Below are 23,942 nucleotides of genomic sequence, written 5' to 3'. Positions count from 1 at the left end.
CTTAGTAACCCGATGTTTACCCTGGTTACCCGGGGACTTCGGCATCGTTGGTCGCTGGAGAGCTGTCTGTGTGACATCTCTCCAGCGACCACACAACAACTAAACAGCGACGCTGCAGCGATCGGCATCGTTGTCTATATTGCTTCAGCGTTGCTTAATGTGACGGTACCTTTAGACATACTGATAAGGAATGTAGATTGTGACCCCCAATGGGGACAGTGATGATGTCTGTAAAGTGCTGCTGAATATGTTGGCACTGTATAAATAAATTGTAATAATGCGTGTAAAAAAAAACAACATTGTTTGTGTCTACAACTTCTACGAAGGTCTCTGCATTATTTCTTCCATCTGCCTCTTATTTCTTAATAAAAATGAATGAACATATGTCTGCAGGATCAGACTACAGAGAGAATTTTGTAGTCTGTAACCATGGAAACACAGAGGCCAGCAGAAGAGCTTTTACACCCTTTTAAAGTTAAACGGAGACATTAAAAAACAAACTATAATCATCAATCATTTTTTTATGTTGGCATAAGAAGTTTATATAAATGGAAGAACAATTTAAAAATGTCTTTTTCAGGAGTTTTTCTACAGTGTTATATTTTGTTTTGATGAAAGAGCACAGTAGAGGGATGTACATGTCTCGCTTTTCTTCTACAGTACAGATGTGTTTAACTGTCTGCATCAGATCGGATATACTGTGTTGGAGCTTGGAATTGAGAATATTTTAGGAAATGCGCTTATACTAAAAAATCCCTTTATTGCAGGAAGTGCAGCAATATCAGTTTTGTACTTGAAGGAATCTTTGAAGGCATCTGATGTCATAGGTAAGAATTTAAATGTCAAAATAATGTATATTTGTATAATTTAATGAAATATGTATTGAAAACTGATTGAAGGGGGGGGGGAGGTTGCATGAATAAAGTGAATGAAGTACAATTTTTACTTAGAAAATTACAAAACTCTGTGTTTGTATTGCAAGTTTTCATGAGAATTCCACCTTGTCTGGAGATCACAGGTGGCATATATTGTCCGCTTCTGCAAATGTGCTGCAAAACTTTCATGTGCTACATGTGAACTCTCATCTGGATTTTCCTGTGTTTTTCTCACATTGACACGGTGAAAATCTGTGGCGTAACTTTTACTCACAATATACGGTACATACTGCAGTTAGATTCTGAATTTTGTAAATAGGGTTTTCAAAAATCATCCAGCTGTACTTCAAAATGGTGTAATTCAAATGCCATTGTGTCCCAACTGCAGTAGCCTTACTATGTCCCCTAAGGCAAGGTCGTCATTAGGGGCAGGCAAACTAGGCATTTGCCTAGGGCTCCCACTCCCCGGGTGTTTGCAGCGTCTACAGCAAAAAAATGAGATTGATCATATCAATCTGGTTTCCGATGCCGAGACAGCTTAAGGACCTTCCATTACATCACAGGCATGTGACCTTGATGTCACCACAGGTCTTGTACTCTGGGGTACTTTAGGATCTTTGTTGACATCATGATCATGTGACCTGCCACGTGTCCGTGATGTCACCACAGATCCTGTGGGAGTTTAGAAAGGAAGAAAAGGGAACTGGTAGGTATTTGTGTGTGTGTATACTTGAACTGAGCACATATAAAATATGCAGTTTCTTTGTGATGATGCATATGTGGTCATTTGGGGCCCCTCTTTGTCTAAGACAGTACCTGCCTTAAGGGAACAACAAAAAGTTACATTAAGTGCATTAAAATATAATACAATAAACCTTAGCAAAAATAAACCTTAAAAAAAATAGTGAAACGTTTGCTGCTGCCTCAGTCTTAACAGAAGGCAGAAGAGAACACATTACTTGAGCTGCATTGTAGTTTTTCCATTTCCAAAAATGTCAAGCAAGAAATTATAGCTCCCTTTAAAATAGTGTGCTATATGGCAACTTTTAATAGAAATGTTATAAATCTAAGAATGTGTGGACAAAACAAAAAAAGAAAATATTTAATTCTAAAACCAAGTACCGTATATACTCGAGTATAAGCCGACCCCCCTAATTATGCCACAAAAAACTGGGAAAACTTAATGACTCAAGTATAAGCCTAGGGTGGAAAATGCAGCAGCTACCGGTAAATTTAAAAAATAAAAAAGGTACCAATAAAACTAAAATTAATTGAGATATCAGTAGGTTAAGTGTTTTTGAATATCCATATTGAATCAGGAGCCCCATATAATGCTCCATACAGTTCATGATGGGCCCCATAAGATGCTCCATATTAAAATATGCCCCATATAATCCTGCATAAAGGTTAAAAATGGCCCCATAAGATGCTCCATATTAAAATACTAGATGGTGGCCCGATTCTAACGCATCGGGTATTCTAGAATATGCATGTGCACGTAGTATATTGCACAGCCCACGTAGTATATTGCCCAGCCACGTAATATATTGCCCAGCCCACGTAGTATATTGCACAGCCCACGTAGTATATTGCGCAGCCCACGTTGTATATTGCGCAGCCCACGTAGTATATAGCACAGCCCACGCAGTATATTGCGCAGCCCACGTAGTATATAGCACAGCCCACGCAGTATATTGCCCAGTCACGTAGTATATTGCCCAGCCACGTAGTATATTGCCCAGCCACGTAGTATATTGCCCAGTCACGTAGTATATTGCCCAGTCACGTAGTATATTGCCCAGCCATGTAGTATATTGCCCAGCCACGTAGTATATTGCCCAGCCACGTGGTATATTGCCCAGCCACGTAGTATATTGCCCAGCCACGTAGTATACAGCACAGCGCCACGTAGTATACAGCACAGGCACATGACGTCATGGCAGGTCCTTTTTGTGCAGGGCTTGTGATGACCTCACGGTCACATGACCGTGACGTCATGGCAGGTCCTTCTCGCGCAGGGCCTGTGATTACGTCACGGTCACATGACCGTGATGTCATGGCAGGTCCTTCTCCCATACCACCGGAACCTGCGGCTTGCATGGAGCAGTCACCGGAATGTAGCCAGGAGCGGGAAAGGCGGCGGAAGGTGAGTATATAATGATTTTTTATTTTTTTCATTATTTTTAACATTAGATGTTTTTACTATTGACGCTGCATAGGCAGCATCAATAGTAAAAACTTGGTCACACAGGTTTAATAGCGGCGGTAACGGAGTGACTTACCCACGGCATAACGCGGTCTATTACCGCTGGCATTAACCCTGTGTGAGCGGTGACTGTGGGGATTATAGAGCGGGCGCTGACTGCGGGGAGTAGGGAGGGACTAATCGGACTGTGGCCATCGCTGATTAGTCGCGGCAGCCATGACAGGCAGCTGGCGAGACCAATCAGCAACTTGGATTCCATGACAGACAGAGGCCGCGACCAATGAATATCCGTGACAGACAGAAGGACAGACAGAAGGACAGAAAGACGGAAGTGACCCTTAGACAATTATATATCTAGATGCCCCATATAATGCTGCACAAAGGTTAATAATGGCCCCATAAGATGCTCCATAGAGACATTTGCCCAATATAATGCTGCACAAATGTTGATTATGGCCCCATAAGATGCTCCATAGAGATATTTGCCCCATATGCTGTTGCTGCGATTAAAAAAATAAATAAAATTACATACTCACCTCTTGTCGCTCAGGCCCCCGGCACTTGCAATACTCAGCGGTCCTCGTTATGGTGCCACTGTGTCTTCCGCGTCCTCTGCACTAACGTTCAGGCAGAGGGCGCGGACTAACCATGTCATCGCACCCTCTGACCTGAGCCTCACCGCAGAGGACGCGGAAGACGGAGCGGCGCCCGGAACGAGGAAAGGTGAATATCTCCGTGCTCCCCCGCCCCCCCATTATACTCACCTGCTCCTGGAGCGGACCCTGCATCTTCGGTCTCCGAGCGCTGACAGCTTCTTTCAGCGTTGAGTGGTCAGTTACCACTCATTACAGTAATGAATATGCAGCTCCACCCCTATGGGAGTGGTGTCGGGTCCATATTCATTACTGTAAGGAGAGGTACCATTTGACCGCTCAACGCTGGAAGAAGCTGTCAGCGACCGGAGATGCAGGGACCTCGCCAGGAGCAGGTGAGTATGTCACAGCCGCCGCTGCCCCTACCCCCCTGGGACAATGACCAGAGTATAAGCCAAGAGGGGCTCTTTCAGCATAAATAAATGGGCTGAAAATCTCGGCTTATACTCGAGTATATACGGTAAGTTTTAATTCACACATCTCTCCCAGGCGGCTTCTGCCTGAAAAAATGCCCTATGAAGAAATGTGTGTATATTCTATCTGTGTATGTGTGTGTAGATGTAGATATATATACTCGTATATTATTAGATTATATATTTTTATAGCGCCAACATATTTCGCAGCACAATACAATTTTAGAGGGGATATGTACAGACAATAAAGACATTAGGCCGGGTTCATACTTGCGTTTGGCTGGTCTGCATATGGCTGCGTACTTCCTCCTTTAGGCACCGCCTACTTCCGCATGCGTCCTGCGTCGTCCTGTGTACCTACCTTTAACATTGGGTACGCAGGGACATGCGTTGTATGCGAATGCGTCCGCATGTTTCATATTGACATGCCCGTGCAACATGTTGCATTTTCTTGCGGTACGTGGCCACATCAAAACGCCGCATGCGGACTCATACGGATACAACGCATGTCCCGGCGTACCCAATGATAAAGATAGGTACGCAGGACGCCTGCGGAAGTAGGCGGAGTGTAGGCGGAGCTTAAGGGAGGAAGTATGCAGCCATACGCAGACCAGCCAAACGCAAGTGTGAAACCGGCCTTACAGAATAAACATAACTTGGAGACCAAAAGGAGTAAGGGCCCTGCTCGCAAGCTTACAATCTATGAGGAAATGGGGAGACACAAAAGGTACATTATAAAATGTGCTTATATTGTACGATACAGCCATAATATACTAAATCGGGTATGCGCTTAATGCTGCATGAACCGGTCATCAGCCAGTATGTGTACACTAGAAACAAAGGGCTATTAAGTGCATGGAGGGCGTGTGAACAAATGCTACGAGGGTCATGATTTTGAAAAAAATGTTGTATGGGCTAAACAGGGATAATTAGATAAGTGAGTTGGGGCGATAGGCTACTCTAAAGAAATGGGTTTTTAGACCACGCTTAAAACTGTGGGTATTGTGAATTAATTGAATTGTCTTGGGTAGTGCATTCAAAAGAATTGGTGCACCCCCTGAGAAGTCTTGGAGATGTGAATGGGAGGTTTGGATTATTAAGGATTTTAGTTTGTCATTAGCAGAATAGAGGGTATGGGTGGAGGGTAGACTGAGATGAGGGGGGAGATGTAGGGCGATGCTGAACTGTGGAGCACTTTGTGGATGAGACTGATAAGTTTATATGGTACTCTGTATCAGTTGGGCAACCAGTGCAACAACTGGCACAAGGTAGAGCTATCGGGGTAGCAGTTGTAAAGGAATATGATCCAGCTGCTGCTTCAGGAGACTTTGGGAAACAGATTAGTCCAGACGAGAATGGATAAGCACTACGGTAAGCGTTTTTGTCAAGTCAAAGGTAAGAAAAGGTTGAATTCTAGAGATGTTTTTGAAGTGTTAGTGACTTGAGCGGGCGAGTGATTGGATGAGGGAAATGAAGGAAAGATCTGAATCAAATATGACACCAAGAAAGCAGGCACGTTGCTGGGGAGTAATGGTGGAACCACACAAGGAAATGGCAATATTGGGCATAGGTAAGTTAGTGGAGGAAGAAAACACAGAGTTCAGTTTTTCACACATTCATTTTTAGATAGAGGAAGGACATAATGTTATAGACAGCGAAATGACAATCGCTAGTATTTTGTACTAATGCAAGGTCGATGTCAGGAGACTGTGTATAATTGGGTATCATCAGCATAGACATGATACTGAAAACCGAATCTACTGATTGTTTGTCCAATAGGGGTGGTGTACATGTAGAAAAGGAGGAGGCTTAGGACGAAACCTTGAGGAACCCCGACAGCAGGCTAGGACTGGCCCACAGGGTAACGGGAATCCGCCGGCGGGCCCCTGTGTAGATCTGGGCCCCAACTCCACTGTATGGGCAGTACTTGGCATAATTCACTTGATTCACTCTGTACAGTACAGAAAAAAGCAGCTTCTCATCAGTCATTAACCATGTTATCCAGTTTATTAATATATAGAGATATAGGTAAATTTGTGAACGAAGGTAGCATAATATTTGCATGCAGGTGAAAAGTGGACCCCCCCCCAAGTCAATGTTATTGGTGGGCCCTTGTCACCCAAGTCTGACACTGCCCGACAGTAATGGGAAGGGGAGAGGAAGAAGAGCAGCAAAAGATACAGTGAAACATCAATCAGAAAGGTAGGAGGAGGACCAAGAGAGAAAAGTGTGCATGTGCCCGATAGAGCAGAGCATAGTAAGAAGGAGCCAGTGATCCACCATGTCAAATGCTGCAGAGAGATCCAGGAGTAGTCATTATGTTTGTGTTGGTAATGCCGTGCGTTGTGGAGGTAGTCAGGAAGAGGCTGACATACCCAGTTCTGCTGAAAGTAAGATCAAAAAAGCTGGACAGGTTTGTACCTATGGAAATCATGGAGCTTGCTTGTGTACATAGGTCTTCAATGTGTGATTTTCCTTCCTGCCATGCTTTTCCCATGTTTGGAGTTCACTTGTAAGCATTTTGTTCAATTTTATTATTTATTTTTTCATTATATTAGTAGCCATTACTTCTGCTTTTATTGACTATGGTCGGGTACATTGTATTTGGCCACATTTCACATTGGCTTCATATAAACAGCAATGGAGTTGACTTATTTTGCATGTTTGCCCCCACCCTAATGTTTCTTATCCAAAACCGCAGCAAGGAATGGGCCTCATAGTTCCGGCCAGGGTTCCTCCTGAGCCGTGTTTGCCTACAGAGCAACGACCTTTTACACAAAGTCAAAATAGGTTTCCAGTGATGTTTTCAGCAGTCACGTTCGTAGTGCCACCATACACGATGCAGGCTAGAAAGAGCTCCATGAGTAGTGCCAGGCAATATAAAGTGGTTGTACTGGATTACCTATGTACAGAATAGCTCAATAGCAGATCATTGGTGGTTAATACCCACTACCTCCACCGATCCTCTGTGTTTTGTTTTACTGGCGGCTGGATGTTGCAGTCGCCTTGAATAGAGGCACTGAGCACCTCTCCATGCCAAGTGTAGGGGCCATTGCTGGCTGCTGCTGCACCTCATCTATAGAGGAGTCGGAGCTGTGCTGCAGGATCCAGCAGCGGCTGCTACACTTTATATGGTGTTATAAGCCTAGTAGCTTCATTCATTCTGTTTACATCCGGCCTCTGCCAGAGCAAAGCTAGCTGCTTGGTGGGTGTGCCGGGCATCGGACACTCACCAACCTGCTTTTCATGAGCTCTCCTGTATATAGGTCATGGAGTACATATAACCCATTCACAAAAAGGAAAATATGCATAAATACATTCACCTGGTTCCCACTACTTCTAGATCTCCTGTATGGGAAAGCCAATTCTTCTCCCTTTGTTAATAATCATTTAGATGTAAGTAAATGGGGACTTCAATAGTGCGTCGACCTGGCCAGACTTTAGGTCGTAAAATGAGCACAGGTTGACTATACACAAGATTACACAGTCCGGTAAACTTTGGTATAGGGCAGCAAAGTGGCTCAGTAGTTAGCACTGCAACCTTGGAGCGCTGGGGTCCTGGGTTCATATCCCACCAAAGACAACATCTGCATCTGTTCTCCCCGTGTTGGCATGTGTTTCCTCCGGATTCTCCGGTTTCCTCCCACATTCCAAAGACATACTGATAGGGATTCTAGATTGTGAGCCCCAATAAGGTCTGTCAATAATGTTTATAATCCGCTGTAGAATTAATGGCGCTATATAAATGAGTAAAATAAATAAATATATATAATCCAGAACGATAATATATATATATATGTGTGTGTGTGTGTGTGTGTGTGTGTGTGTGTATATATATATATATATATATATATATATATATATAATGTATATATATAATGTATGTATGTGTATGTATGTATGTATATATATATATATATATATATATATATATATATATATATATATATATATATATATATATATATATATAAGTATACTATATACTACTGAAAAAAATACAGGGAACACTAAAATACCACATCCTAGATATCTCTGCATGAAATATTCTAGTTGCAAATGTTTATTCATTGCATAGTGGAATGTGTTCAGAACAATAAAACATAACAATTATCAGTGTAAATGAAAGTGAATATCCCATGGAGGTCTGGATTTGGAATGATACTCAAAATCAAAGTGGAAAATCAAATTACAGGCTGATCCAACTTCAGTGGAAATGCCTCATGATAAGGAAAAGATGCTCAGTATTGTGTGTGGCCTCCACGTGTCTGTATGACCTCCCTACTGTACAACATCTGGGCATGCTCCTGATGAGGCGGCGGATGGTCTCCTGAGGGATCTCCTCCCAGACCTGGACTAAAGCATCCGCCAACTCCTGCACAGTCTGTGGTGCAATGTGACATTGGTGGATGGAGCGAGACATGATGTCCCAGATGTGTTCAATCAGATTCAGGTCTGGGGAACGGGCGTACCAGTCTTTAGCTTCAATGCCTTCATCTTGCAGGATATGCTGACACTCCAGCCACATGAGGTCTGGTATTGTCCTGCATTAGGAGGAACCCAGGGCCAACCGCTCCAGCATATGGTCTCACAAGGGGTCTGAGGATCTCATCTCGGCACCTAATGGCTACCTCTGGTGAGCACATGGAGGACTGTGTGGCCCCCCAAAGAAATGCCACCCGACACCATTACTGTTGTGAATTCTGCTCTTGGGTTCCCTCCAGTGGTTGTAGGTGGGAATGCAGTTGTCTCTGAGTCGCAGTCCTGGCCAGGTGTATCTCCTGATTACAATTCTGACTGGGATATTTAGGTGTGCAGGATTCATTAGCCCTTGCCAGTTGTCAATGTTCCTTGTGAAGTGTTGTATCACTTTCTGGCTTCTCCTGCTAGCTGCCAATTTTAGCAAAGATAAGTGTTTGGTTTTTTGTGTCTGTGGCACACTGCTGTGTGCTTGTTTTTGTTTGTATTCCTGCTCTGATTGTAGGATTCGCTGGAGTTGCAGATATACGCTCCTACATCTTTAGTTAGATGTAGGAAGTTTTTGTATATTCTGCTGTGGATATTTTTTAAGGGTTTTAATACTGACCGCACAGAACTCTGTCCTATCCACATATATATATATATATATATATATATATATATATATATATATATATATATATATATATATATATATATATATATATTGGAGCTGTCATGATCCCAATGGCAGGGGATCACAAAAGGACAAGCACAAAAACAAAACAAGCTCTAGAGTGATGGAACCTGAGCTGACCGCGATCCTGAACCTAAACACACAACTAGCAGTAGCCGGGGAACGTGCCTACGATGATTCCTAGACGTCTCGCGCCAGCCAAAGGATTAACTTCCCCTATCAGAAGAAACACAGACCTCACTTGCCTCCAGAGAAACACCCCACAGAAATAGCAGCCCCCCACATGTAATAACGGTGAAATGAGAGGAAAGCACATACGTAGTTATGAAAATAGAATCAGCAAAAATGAGGCCCGCTAAAGCTAGATAGCAGAGGATACAAAAGTGAACTGCGCGGTCAGCGAAAAACCCTTCAAAAAACCATCCTGAAATTACTTGAACTCATGTGCCAACTCATGGAACATGAGGAGTAATTTCAGCCCACTAGAGCAACCAGCAGCAAGGAATCACATATCTGCAAGCTGGACTAAGACAAAAATAAAACAAAACGTGGAACAGGAAAATCAAAACTTAGCTTGTCCTGAAGATAACAGACGCAGGGAACAGAGGTAAAAAGACACACTGATTACATTGATAGCCGGCGAGGAAATGACAAAAAAAGCCAGGTTAAATAGGAAACTCCCAAAACCTGATGGAACAGGTGGACACCAGAGACCGCAGAGAACACAAGTCACCCAGTACCATCAGTAACCACCAGAGGGAGCCCAAAAACAGAACTCACAACATGTAGCATAGCGACTGGTCATGTGAATGATGGATGGTATGTATCGCAGGGGTGGATGGCCCTGTGATGGAAGCCTGGGTATGTTTTGCTCAAGCAGATCTACTGCTTAGGGGTTTGTTTACATTGGGAAGGCTTCCAGGTGATTGGAGAGATGGGTGGGTTCAGTCACCTACAAACCCAGCCAAAGAGGCGTGTCTGAACACGTAAGATGGTTTTGTGTGTAAGGACCTGTGGTGATGTCACGCTCACTTGACTAGCCATGTGACAGGTACCTGGGTGTGGTTACACCTATGTAAAGGAGGTGTGTGTAGCACATGAGAGAGAGATTGATTGAGATTGAGTGAGTGTCTGTCAGGGTGGACACACTTCCGTGTGTCCTGGCAGGACACTGCAGAATGGCCTGTGTGTTGGACGGTTCCAAGTGGGGACGTCCTGGAAGCACACAGAGACCATTCCAGGCTGGAGAGCCTGCGTGCTGGACATAGCATGGACAGTCGGTGTTGGAGGCTCCTGGGAGTTTAGTTGTCCTGGAAGCACCTGGAGACCATAGACCTGGACGGTCGGTGTTGAGGACCTGGGACTGACCTGGAGTCAGTGTAAGGAGTGGAACTTCTGAGAGGTAACCCCGGACAACGGGATTAAAATATACAGCAGAGAAGCCTATCTGCTACGTGAACTGTCTAATGTTTCATGGCTGTAATGAAATGGACTGTACCCTGTCTGATTTATGCGGAGTTTAAATAAACCATATGGACTGATATGTGTGAGATATCGTGCCTGAAGTGTTTATCCTGCTGCCAAGCGAGTATCCCCAAGACCCGTAGCGGGTGAAACGCTACAATATATATATATATAATGTAAAAATTTTGTAAAGGGGACAAAGCAATGCAGCATATACAGTTACATAAAATAAAAATGGATTAACAGAGAACTTACTATGTATTAGACACAGAAACATGGCTCAATTAGCGGATAGAAGCCCTCTGATTGAAAACGTCTGGTTAATGGGATCAAGCCTACACTGATACGTATCTTCCTCAGCATTGAACAGAGATCATAGTTCGCCTTGACCTTTTAGCAGCACCTAAGTTACACCCCCTTGATGACCTCACATGGGCCGGGTTGTGGGATGTTCTTAGCCTTTCAGGATTTTCTGAAATTCCCAACATTAACAATATTTCACTCCATACGATAGCAAAAGTTCGAGATTGCATATTTTTTGATCGGGATTTTATTGTTCCATAGATAGTAAACATGACATGGCTGGTGTCATCGATATGGCCACTATTGATTTGGGGTTTATAGGCAGGTGTCACAGTTATGTAAAAATATACATATTCTTCTCGAATTAGTCCTGAAATTAAAGATGTATGTCTCATCAATATCTGATTATACAAACCCCAATATTCATAACTTTTCACAGGTGTCTTACCGTCTCGTGTAAATGAATAACATTTCCCTTCAAGGAGACAACAGTTTCCATTCACCTCAGGATGTATATCCTGGGGACAAACGAGACTCTTCCACTTCTCTATCTATACGTAAACACATGTCCCGTTTGTTATCCGACTCTGAAAATACATGTCCTGTCTAATTACCTGTACTCTTTTTAAGTAGTCTTGGCTTCAAAAGGAATTTTAATTAGATTTACTTCCCAACTATGGGTAATTCCTCTGTCAGCTGGGCAATTCTATTTCAAGGCAGCTTACATTGCTTGCTCTTGTCTCCTTGAAATTTGGCGCAAGAGAGGAAGTGGGGGTGGGTGAATGCCTCCTCACTAGGTGTAGCTAGCTTTATGGATCTTAATATTTACTATGATAAAAAGCATAAAGAATGATTCAAAAAGACAAACTGGCACTTCAGAAAAAATGCCACTGGCATTTTCCTGAAGTGTCTTCTGTTTCAAATACAATTTGGTACTCCGGCGTCTAAAAGACGCTGTGTGCACTTACCCATAATCTGTTATTTGTATTGCGTGGTCTATACTGTATAAAATAAAAAGATCTTAAAAGTACTGAAGTAATGAATAAATAATGTATCCTAAAATGACGCTAATAAAAATTACTGCTCATCCCTCAAAAGCACATGTCCTGGTAAAGTTTGTAAATAGAAAGCTAAAAGCAAAAGTAGGTTCTTATGGGGTTAAAATGAATAAGAAACTGTCCACGTAATTGCCCGTTTATTATTTTACAGTTCATGTAGAATATGCAAGAAATTCCCTTACAGAGCAGATTACATGGCGAACGTAGTCAGAAGGTGACTCAGCTCGGAGCTGGATTTAATCTAAAATGACATTTAATAGAAACAAATATTATTCCAAATATTTCAATATTTACACAGAGCATCTTGTGATGTTGAGAACATCGCTGCCCGTCGAGATTTCTGGCTTAATCTGTACGAAAATTCCTGTGGATGCCTGTAACAATAATGACACCTACAGGATACAGCGTGACCGGTATTCTAAATATAATTTATTTTTACAAACAAATGAACATATACATTCACATAATTGATTGCATAAAGTGATTTGTTTCTGATCATTAATAGTATATTAAGGATTAAGGCTGTTTACTGCTCCAGGTGATCGATATTTAGACAACAAAAAATATATATATACGGTAACCAGTTGTCTATTCGACAATCCTATTCCATATGACCTAAAAGATGATGATCGAATAAGAACGGCTATTGCAGTTTTCCATTATATGTGAAAGAAAATAGCAAAACCTAATAAGACACACAAAACATATCAAGGGTATATTTTTTACCCCTTACCACCAAGGCCAATTTTAGTTTTCGTGCTTTTGCTTTTTCTTTCTCCCTTTATTTCAAAATAATTTTTTTTTCTATTATTTTTTCCATCGACATATCCATAAAAGGGCTTTTCTTTGTGTGGCAATTAGTAGTGTTACATGACTTCTTTTCATTTCACCATTTAGTGCAAAGAAAAAAGGAAGTGTGTGCAATTGGCCAAAAAAAATTAATTCTATTCCGCCATTTGTTTTTATGAGACTTTATTTTCACGGCATTCATTTTGAAGTAAAAATGACCTGTTGACATGATTAATCAGGTCAGTATGGTTTTGGTGACATCAAACTTGTAGATTTTTTCCCCCCATTTTTTATTTCAGTGATGACACTTTTTTTTATAAATTTGTAAGAAAAATAACTTATTTTTTTCATCAGTGGAGTGCTTGTTTTTTTGCATTCCACATTGATACTAACTTGAGGTACATAAGATGTTTTGATTGCTGTTTATTACATTTTTTTTAGGGGATGTGCATTGACTGAAAAAACTGCAACTGTTGCTTGACAGCATTTAAAAATTACCAGTATATTCTCGAGTATAAGCCTACCCGAGTATAAGCTGAGCGTGAGACCCCTAATTTTGCCACAAAAAACTGGGAAAACTTATTGACTCGATTATAAGCCTAGGGTGAGAAATGCAGCAGCTACTGGTAAATTTCAAAAATAAAAATAGATACCAATAAAAATAAAATTAATTGAGACATCAGTAGGTTAAATGTTTTTTTTAATATCCATATTGAATCAGGAGCCCCATATAATGCTCCATAAAGTTCATGATGAGCCCCATAAGATGCTTCATATTAAAATATGCCCATATAATGCTGCATAAAAGGTTAATGATGTCCACATAAGATGCTCCATAGAATAATATGCCCCATATGCTGTTGCTGCGATTAAAAAAAAAAAAATGACATACTCACCTCTTGTCGCTGGGAGCAAGGTGCTGGTGTCCTGAGCAGGCGGGGACACCGGCGCGCTATGGGGGCCAGGTGACGGTGTTGCTGCTGGCTCACTTGCGATATTCACCTGTCCCTGTTCCACCGCCGCACGCCACTGTGTCTTCCGGGTCTCTGCAGTGACTGTTCAGGCAGAGGGCACGCACTATACACGTCATCGCGCCCTCTGACCTGAACATCACAGCCAGAGGACGCGGAAGACACAGTGCGGCGGTGGAACGGGGACAGGTGAATGTCGCATGGCTCACCCTCCCCGTCATACTCATCTCCTCCTGGTGCGGTCTCTGCAAGTCCCTGCCTCTCTGATGGTCTCTCTGGCGCCGGCAGCTTGTACCTGTGTTCAGCGGTCACGTGGTACCGCTCATTAAAGTAATGAATATGCGCTCCATGCCTATGGGAGTGGAGGCGCGTCCATATTCATTTACTTTAATGAGCGGTACCACATGACCACTGAACACAGGAAGAGCTGCTGGCACAGGAGATCATCGGAGAAGCAGGGAAGTGCAGAGACCACATCAGGAGGGGGTGAGTATGATATAACAGCCGCCACTCCTGCCGCTCTCCCTCCCCACCGACACACTGGGACAATGACTTGAGTAGAAGCCGAGAGGGGCACTTTCAGCCTAAAAAACTGGGCTGAAAATCTCGGCTTATACTCAAGTATATGCAGTAATTAACTTATAATCTTCATGGAACTGATTTTAAAGGAGGGTACAATACCAAATATATTACTTTAGTATTTTTTTTTTTTAAGATTCCTTAGAGGTGATAGTCTGCTTGTTCTACAGTGGCATGTAAATGTTTGGGTACCCCGGGTCAAAATTACTGTTATTGTGAACAGTTAAACCCTTAACGACCGAAGATATGTCTCTTAACGGTGGCAGTTAAGTGTACTTATTCCTCAGCTCCTCTTTAAAATGGCACTGAGAAATAAGGAAATAGCCCCCCCAGCATCAGAACATGATCAGGGGTGGTTTTTATGGTCCCCTGTCATGTGATCACCGTTATTCACCGAATAACGGCGATCACATAGAAATGGATTTTAAATCAGAATTTTTTTTAATCTCCTCTGATATAATCTAGTATATCAGAGAAGAGCGGAATTGGGTCTCTGAGCCCCCCACACTACCTTAGGTACCGTATCCATGATCCCCTGCCCCCTCATTCTTCTGCCCGCCAAGATCTGCTTGCACCCAGCAACCGCTGGTAATTTTCTGTTTGGCTGCTGGCTTTGATTACTGTGATAGACTCTATGACAGTGATCAAAAGCTCTTAATATTAGTAAATATGGCAGCACTTGGGCTGTGCCTCTCTCTTCTCTCCTTGTAATTGTTTTGGGAGAGAAATGATATACATTACGTCCAAGTGCTGCCCTGTCCGAGAAGAGAAAGTGGAAAAAAAATCACATTTCTACCTCCGTTTCTGTAAATCCCCTAAACGGAATTGATCACCTTCCCCTTCTGTGTCTTCCCACTTGTCAAATTACATTTCTTTTTTTTTTTTTTTGGGCAGTTAGGGTTAGGCAGTTTTTTCAAAAGTAAAAAAAATGCTAGTGTTAGATTAGGGTTAGTTTTTTGTTAGGCAGGCAGATAAAGCTTTGGCCCAGAGAACATTCAGCGCAATACAAGCATATAGTCTGCTTTGCTCCCGCAGTGAAATTGAATCTGCCTTTGAAATAGAGCAATTTTCAGAGAGTGATGATGACTCTTCCTCCACAAGATCCCACATGGTAGCGTAGTCAGTCGTGACTGCTGAAGCTTCAGAGGCAGGACTAAGCACCGCAGTCCCCTCCCTTCCCCACCGATGTGGTGTCACAACAGATCATTTTCCCTTCAAATTCCCCCCTTTTTAGCAGCCCCTGGAATAAAATTAATGTCACCAATTTTATCCCCTTTGATTTTATCCGAATTTGATTGCCCACCAAACCAATTTATATGCCCGAAAATGTATCTACCAAAAATCCTCTGCCATTCATTCCCGTTCCTGGATCCTCACAAATGTCCCCAAAATAAAACTTTTTTGGGGGCCTTACCCTGAAAATTGGATTGGTAAAAATAAATAAATAAATCACACTCCGCTCCTGCTGGGCAACAAAATCTGTCAACAGTTCCGATGTATTTGCAGCTGTCATGTCCCGAGCCCGTTATGAAGCCCTAATGAGTTTCCTCCATTTTAGTGATAATTCCCAAGCCCCCCCAAAAACTGACCCTAACCATAATCAGCTAAGCAAATTGAGACCCCTAATTTCCCTCTTACAGCATTAATTTCTAAATTCTTATACCCCAGAACAAAATCTGATGGCACAGGAAAAAGCCTTACTGTCCGAGGATGGCCGGAGAGTTGTAGAGCGCCCTTTTCTTTGCCCCATCCCTGCCACTCCCCCATCCCTGCCCCTTTACGGCATCTCTCTTATACCAGGTCCTACGCTTGCCTTACCTCGCTGAGAATAAACGTCTCCATCTGAATGGGTACATGTGAAACCTCTTCTTAGACTAAAATTCTCTCTCTCTGTGGAGGGGTATTGGACCTGCTGTAATTAAAACACCTGAAGCTAGGAGGCGGAGTGCACGATCAGAAGGCTAGAGAATACATTTCAAAAACCTGACCTGCACATCCAAACATAGACTCAGTGTGAACAGGTGCTGAACCTAGAGTCGCCAACTCGTATATAGTTAAGTAAATAAGGCAGCACACTGCAGCGCTTATTTGGCTCACTTTCTGGCTTCTCCTGTTGCTGCCAAATTCAGCAAAGATAAGTGTTTGGTTTTTGTATCTGTGGCACACTGCTGTGTGCTTGTTTCAGTTTTATTCCTGCTCTGATTGTAGGATTCACTGGAGTTGCAGATTTACGCTCCTACATCTTTTAGTAGATGTAGGAAGTTTTTTGTATATTCTGCTGTGTATGTTTTGAAGGGTTTTAATACTAACCGCACAGAACTCTGTCCTATCCGGTCCTCTCTAGCTAGAGTGGCCTCCTGTGCTAAATCCTGTTTTTCTGCCTGTGTATGTTTTTTCCTCTCCGACTCACTGCCAATATTTGTGGGGGGCTGTCTATCCTTTGGGGATTTTCTCTGAGGCAAGATAGTATTCCAATTTCCATCTTTAGGGGTATTTAGTCCTCCGGCTGTGACGAGGTGTCTAGGTGTGTTAGGTACACTCCACGGCTACTTCTAGTTGCGATGTTTAGTTCAGGATTGCGGTCAGTATAGTGGACACCTTCTCCAGTGAAAGTTCTCATGCAGCTCCTAGGTCACCAGATCATAACAGTACAACTGGCCAGCAATGAGTTAAATGCATCTCAGAAGAAGGGAAGGAAGCTCTTGAGCCATTTTTTTTTCTCCAGTCTGTTTTGTGTTCTCTTCCCTCTTAATATCTGGGTGGCTGAGGAGCCTGGTGCAAGCATGAATGTTCAGGAATTAGCTTCTCGTGTAGACCAGCTTGCTGCTAGGGTGCAAGGTATTTCTGATTATATTGTTCAGACTCCTGCTTTAGAACCGAAGATTCCTACTCCTGATTTGTTTTCTGGTGACAGGTCTAAATTTTTGAGTTTTAAAAACAACTGTAAACTGTTTTTTGACATGAGACCTCGATCCTCTGGTGATTCCATTCAGCAGATAAAGATCGTAATCTCCCTGCTGCATGGCGACCAGCAGGATTGGGCGTTTTCCCTGGAATCTGGGAATCCGGCTTTGCTTAATATTGATTCCTTTTTTCAGGCTTTAGGACTATTATATGATGAACCTAATTCTGTGGATCAAGCTGAGAAGACCTTGTTGGCCCTGTCTCAGGGTCAAGAGGCGGCAGAATTGTATTGTCAGAAATTCAGAAAATGGTCTGTGTTGACTAAATGGAATAATGATGCTTTGGCGGCAATTTTCAAAAGGCGGCTTTCTGAATCCGTTAAAGATGTTATGGTGGGGTTTCCCACGCCTTCCGGTCTGAGTGATTCTATGTCTCTGGCCATTCAGATTGACCAACGCCTGCGGGAGCGCAGAACTGTGCGCGCTGTGGCTTTATCCTCAGAGCAAATTTCTGAGCCTATGCAATGTGATAGAATTCTGTCTAGAACGGAAAGTCAAGGTTTCAGACGTCAAAATAGGTTGTGTTATTATTGTGGCGACGCTTCTCATGTCATTTCTGTCTGCCCTAAGCGGACAAAGAGGATCGCCAGTTCAATTACCATCAGTACTGTACAACCTAAATTTCTGTTATCTGTGTCCTTGATCTGCTCATTGTCATCATTTTCTGTCATGGCGTTTGTGGATTCAGGCGCTGCCTTGAATTTAATGGACTTTGAGTTTGCCAAGCGTTGTGGTTTTCCCTTGCAGCCTTTGCAGAACCCTATTCCTTTAAGGGGCATTGATGCTACACCTTGTCTAAAAATAAGCCCCAGTTTTGGACACAGGTGACCATGCGCATGGCGCCAGCTCATCAGGAAGATTGTCGATTTCTGGTGTTGCATAACTTGCATGATGTTATCGTGCTGGGTTTTCCATGGTTGCAGGTACATAATCCTGTGTTGGACTGGAAGTCCATGTCTGTGACTAGTTGGGGTTGTCAGGGGGTTCATAATGATGTTCCTTTGATGTCAATCTCCTCTTCTTCACCTTCTGAAATTCCAGAGTTTTTGTCTGATTTTCAGGATGTATTCGATAAGCCCAAGTCCAGTTTCCTTCCACCGCACAGGGACTGCGATTATGCTATTGACTTGATTCCAGGCTGTAAGTTTCCTAAGGATCGACTTTTCAACCTGTCTGTGCCTGAACATACCGCCATGCGGAGCTATATTAAGGAGTCTTTGGAGAAAGGGCATATTCGGCCATCTTCTTCACCGTTGGGAACGGGGTTCTTTTTTGATGCTAAAAAAGATGGTTCCTTGAGACCCTGTATAGATTATCGCCTCTTGAATAAAATCATGGTCAAGTTTCAAACCCTTTACCTTTGCTTTCCGATTTGTTTGCTAGGATTAAGGGAGCTAGTTGGTTTACCAAGATTGACCTTCGAGGGCCATATAATCTTGTTCGTATTAAGCAGGGTGATGAATGGAAAACTGCGTTTAACACGCCCGAAGGCCATTTTGATTACCTTGTGATGCCATTCGGACTCTCTAATGCTCCATCTGTTTTTCAGTCCTTCATGCATGATATCTTCCGGACTTATCTTGATAAATTCTTGATTGTATATTTGGACGATATTTTGATTTTTTTCCGATGATTGGGAGTCTCATGTGCAACAGGTCAGGATGGTATTTCAGATCCTTCGTGACAATGCCCTCTTTGTGAAAGGGTCTAAGTGTCTCTTTGGGGTGCAGAAAGTCTCTTTTTTGGGCTTCATTTTTTCTCCTTCGTCTATAGAGATGGATCTGGTTAAGGTTCAGGCCATTCATGATTGGATTCAGCCCACATCCGTGAAGAGCCTTCAGAAATTTTGGGGTTTTGCAAATTTTTATCACCGTTTAATTGCTAATTTTTCCAGCGTGGTTAAACCCTTGACCGATTTGACGAAGAAGGGCGCTGATGTGGCGAATTGGTCCTCTGCGGCTGTCTCTGCCTTTCAGGAGCTTAAACGTCAATTTACTTCTGCTCCAGTGTTGCGCCAACCGGATGTTTCTCTTCCGTTTCAGGTTGAGGTTGACGCTTCTGAGATTGGGGCAGGGGCCGTTTTGTCTCAGAGGGATCCTGTTGGTTCCTTAATGAAACCGCGTGCCTTCTTTTCCCGTAAGTTTTCGCCTGCTGAACGCAATTATGATGTCGGCAATCGGGAGTTGTTGGCTATGAAGTGGGTGTTTGAGGAGTGGCGACATTGGCTTGAGGGAGCTAAGCACCGTATTGTGGTCTTGACCGATCATAAGAATTTGATTTACCTCGAGTCTGCTAAACGGCTGAATCCTAGACAGGCTCGATGGTCCTTGTTTTTTTTTCCCGTTTTGATTTCATGGTCTCGTACCTTCCGGGTTCTAAGAATATTAAGGCTCTCTCTAGGAGTTTTTTGCCTGATTCTCCTGAGGTCTTAGAACCGGTCGGTATTCTGAAAGAAGGGGTGGTCCTTTCTGCCATTTCCCCTGATTTACGACGGGTTCTTCAGGAATTTCAGGCTGACAAACCTGACCGCTGTCCTGTGGGGAAATTGTTTGTTCCTGACAGATGGACTAGTAGAGTGATTTCTGAGGTTCACTGTTCCGTGTTGGCCGGTCATCCTGGCATTTTTGGTACCAGAGACTTGGTCCTGTGGGACTTGTGCGCGGGCCAAGCCTTGTTGTTCCCGTGCTAGTGGGTTGCTTTTGCCATTGCCAGTCCCTGAGAGGCCCTGGACGCATATTTCGATGGATTTTATTTCTGATCTTCCGGTCTCACAGAAGATGTCTGTTATCTGGGTTGTTTGTGACCGGTTCTCTAAGATGGTTCATTTGGTGCCCTTACCTAAATTGCCTTCCTCTTCTGATTTGGTTCCGTTGTTCTTTCAGCATGTGGTTCGTTTGCATGGTATTCCGGAGAATATTGTGTCCGACAGAGGTTCCCAGTTTGTTTCTAGGTTTTGGCGGGCCTTTTGTGCTAGGCTGGGCATTGATTTGTCTTTTTCTTCTGCATTTCATCCTCAGACAAATGGCCAGACCAAGCGAACTAATCAGACCTTGGAGACTTATTTGAGATGCTTTGTGTCTGCTGATCAGGATGATTGGGTGGCCTTCTTGCCATTGGCCGATTTTGCCCTAAATAATCGGGCTAGTTCTGCTACCTTGGTTTCGCCTTTCTTTTGTAATTTTGGTTTTCATCCTCGTTTTTCTTCTGGGCAGGTTGAGCCTTCTGACTGTCCTGGTGTGGATTCTGTGGTGGACAGGTTGCAGCAGATTTGGGCTCATGTGGTGGACAAGTTAGTGTTGTCTCAAGAGGAGGCTCAACGTTTTGCTAATCGTCGTCGGTGTATTGGTTCCCGGCTTCAGGTTGGGAATCTGGTCTGGTTGTCTTCCCGTCATGTTCCTATGAAGGTTTCTTCTCCTAAGTTTAAGCCTCGGTTTATTGGTCCTTATAGGATTTCTGAAATTATTAATCCAGTGTCTTTTCGACTGGCGCTTCCGGCCTCTTTTGTTATCCATAATGTCTTCCATAGATCTTTGTTGCGGAAATATGTGGAGCCCGTTGTTCCCTCTGTTGATCCTCCGGCCCCTGTGTTGGTTGATGGAGAGTTGGAATATGTTGTTGAGAAGATTTTGGATTCCCGTTTTTCGAGGTGGAAGCTTCAGTACCTGGTCAAATGGAAGGGTTATGGCCAGGAGGATAATTCTTGGGTTTTTGCCTCTGATGTCCATGCTGCTGATTTGGTCCGTGCCTTTCATCTGGCTCGTCCTGATCGTCCTGGGGGCCCTGGTGAGGGTTCGGTGACCCCTCCTCAAGGGGGGGGGTACTGTTGTGAATTCTGCTCTTGGGTTCCCTCCAGTGGTTGTTAGTGGGAATGCATTTGTCTCTGACTCGCAGTCCTGGTCAGGTGTATCGGATGATTACAATTCTGACTGGGATATTTAGGTGTGCAGGATCCTTTAGCCCTTGCCAGTTGTCAAAGTTTCTTGTGAAGTGTTGGTTCACTTTCTGGCTTCTCCTGTTGCTGCCAAATTCAGCAAAGATAAGTGTTTGGTTTATGTATCTGTGGCACACTGCTGTGTGCTTGTTTCAGTTTTATTCCTGCTCTGATTGTAGGATTCACTGGAGTTGCTCCTACATCTTTTAGTAGATGTAGGAAGTTTTTTGTATATTCTGCTGTGTATGTTTTGAAGGGTTTTAATACTGACCGCACAGAACTCTGTCCTATCCGGTCCTATCTAGCTAGAGTGGCCTCCTGTGCTAAATCCTGTTTTTCTGCCTGTATATGTTTTTTCCTCTCCGACTCACCACCAATATTTGTGGGGGGCTGTCTATCCTTTGGGGATTTTCTCTGAGGCAAGATAGTATTCCAATTTCCATCTTTAGGGGTATTTAGTCCTCCGGCTGTGACGAGGTGTCTAGGTGTGTTAGGTACACTCCACGGCTACTTCTAGTTGCGGTGTTTAGTTCAGGATTGCGGTCAGTATAGTGGACACCTTCTCCAGTGAACGTTCTCATGCAGCTCCTAGGTCACCGGATCATAACAGTTGGGTTCACTCTAGAGCTCCATTTTTTTTTCTCTATGGTTAGAAAACAAATAATTGAACTTGCACAAGATCCAGTCTATGATTGACACAATCAATACCAGACAAACCCCATTGATGCTAATGGCCTCTGTTTTAGTTTCCTCTTTGGTGTCAATCATTTTAACAGAGATAAAGCAAGTGTGAAGTTTCACAGTAAACTAATATATCTGATTCCTCCTAAAAAAAAATTATTTTTTTTTAAAAGGAAGTGTGACCATAGCTTTACGTATAGAACCAAGTACTCAAATTAAAAGTACATATCAATGACAAATTGTGGTTGTTGACTTGAGAAATCACCAGCAGTACAGACTTACATTTGTGTAAGCCATCGTTTGGACACTGATATTTGCAGAGTTGCTTTGGTTTTTAAGGTATTATTATTTACCTGTTTTACTGTAAATGTGTGTAATCCCAGCCATTACGTGTGTTTTCTGCTTTCCTGTCTTGTACGTGAGGTCTACATACTTTTTGCCAAGAAAGATAAACTGTGTACTCTGATTCGTGCAATAAACATGCAAAGGAAATAACTGAGAAAACAATGAACTCATATTGGTTTTTAGAATGGCATAATATTGCTGGAATGCAATAATACAAAAAAATAATTTATATAATTGTAAAATGTATAGAAGTTAGATACAGATTTTAATCTGTTCTTTTTTTCCTCCCATTCATACATCAGTTTTTGCTAAGTGCATACTGCTGTATACTGAATAGGACAGGTCCCCAATATATACAAATATACAAATACCTTGCATACATCTGCCAATATCTCATATTTACAAATCCTATGTACCCCACAGTTGTGTAAGTAGGGGACCGGATGCAACACGCAGACAGAGACAAGGCTGAAGTAACCAATGAAACTGTTTATTTCCCTAATGTGGCAGGAAATTGCGGTAACCATAGCAAGGATAAATGGCACAAACGGGGCAATTACAGCATAAAATATCTCAGATATACCATGAATCCTCAGGTTCACTCGAACTATTTTAACAGTCTCTTGTTGTATATTCTTAGAACTTTCCAGCAGGGTTGGTGATCCCGGTAACATGAGTCACTGTACTCTTTCTTTCTCTATCACAGGCCCTAGCCCGGGGGTCTCCAGTTCTTCCCTCCAGACCGCAGGTCCTCTGACAAAGTCTACCAAGGCTTCCTGGGCCTCCTTCCCTTCAACCGGCCTCTGCCCTGTCTATTGTACTAACCCAAACAGACCCCTGTACTGTACGTCAATGCTGGAAGCAACAATCCGGCTCACTCGTGCTTCCCGTTTACCATCGCAGGCCTCAACTCCAGAGAGTAGTTTCCTCTCAGATCTTCAGTGCTTGACCGACTGCGCATGTCTCTCGTGCGTAGTGGCATGGGGGATGGACCTCGGCTCTTGACTGTCGCCATCTGGGTTCTGGGTCTTGATCGGCGCAAGTCTGGTCTTCAGGCCTTGTCCGGCATAGTCTGTAATCCGAAAATTGCCTGCGGCAGGTTTGGTCTTTGAGCCTTGACCAACGTCGTCTAGATTTCGCGGCTCTTCTGGCGCCACCTGAGTGATACATGAGTGATATCTATAGCTCAGAAACCGGACAGTATTATGAGCACCACATACTGCTCCATACAGAATAATACGTCCCATATATTGCTCCATACAGAATGAGCCCCATACAATGCTCCATGCAGAATAATGGACTTCATATAATGCTCCATACAGTATAATGTGCCCCATATATTGCTCGAAACAGTATGCACCCCATATAGTGCTCCATACAGTATAATGGACCCCATATAATGCTCCATACAGAATGAGCCTCATATATTGCTCCATACGGAATGTTCCCCATATAATACTCCATACACAATAATGGACCCTATATAATGCTCCAAACAGTATAATGAGCCCGATATAGTGCTCCATACACTATAATGAACCCCATATAATACTCCA

The 23,942-nt window shown here is 43.1% G+C and overlaps 1 protein-coding gene across 2 annotated transcripts in view; it reads left to right on the top strand.

The window, feature by feature from the left end:
• The window catches only part of NIPAL2 (NIPA like domain containing 2), a 195,916-nt gene that overhangs the window by 91,002 nt on the left and 80,972 nt on the right, over positions 1-23,942 (top strand). For both annotated transcript variants that reach the window (XM_069731639.1, XM_069731637.1), the window contains exon 4: positions 768-827. In XM_069731639.1, the coding sequence (XP_069587740.1) occupies positions 768-827 (60 nt within the window). The remainder of the gene's footprint in view (positions 1-767; positions 828-23,942) is intronic.

This window comes from Ranitomeya imitator, chromosome 6 (genome assembly GCF_032444005.1).
Source record: "Ranitomeya imitator isolate aRanImi1 chromosome 6, aRanImi1.pri, whole genome shotgun sequence".
Taxonomy (NCBI): domain Eukaryota; kingdom Metazoa; phylum Chordata; class Amphibia; order Anura; family Dendrobatidae; genus Ranitomeya; species Ranitomeya imitator.
The sequence above is the reverse complement of the archived record's forward strand: the minus strand, read 5'-3'. Positions and strand labels throughout refer to the sequence as shown.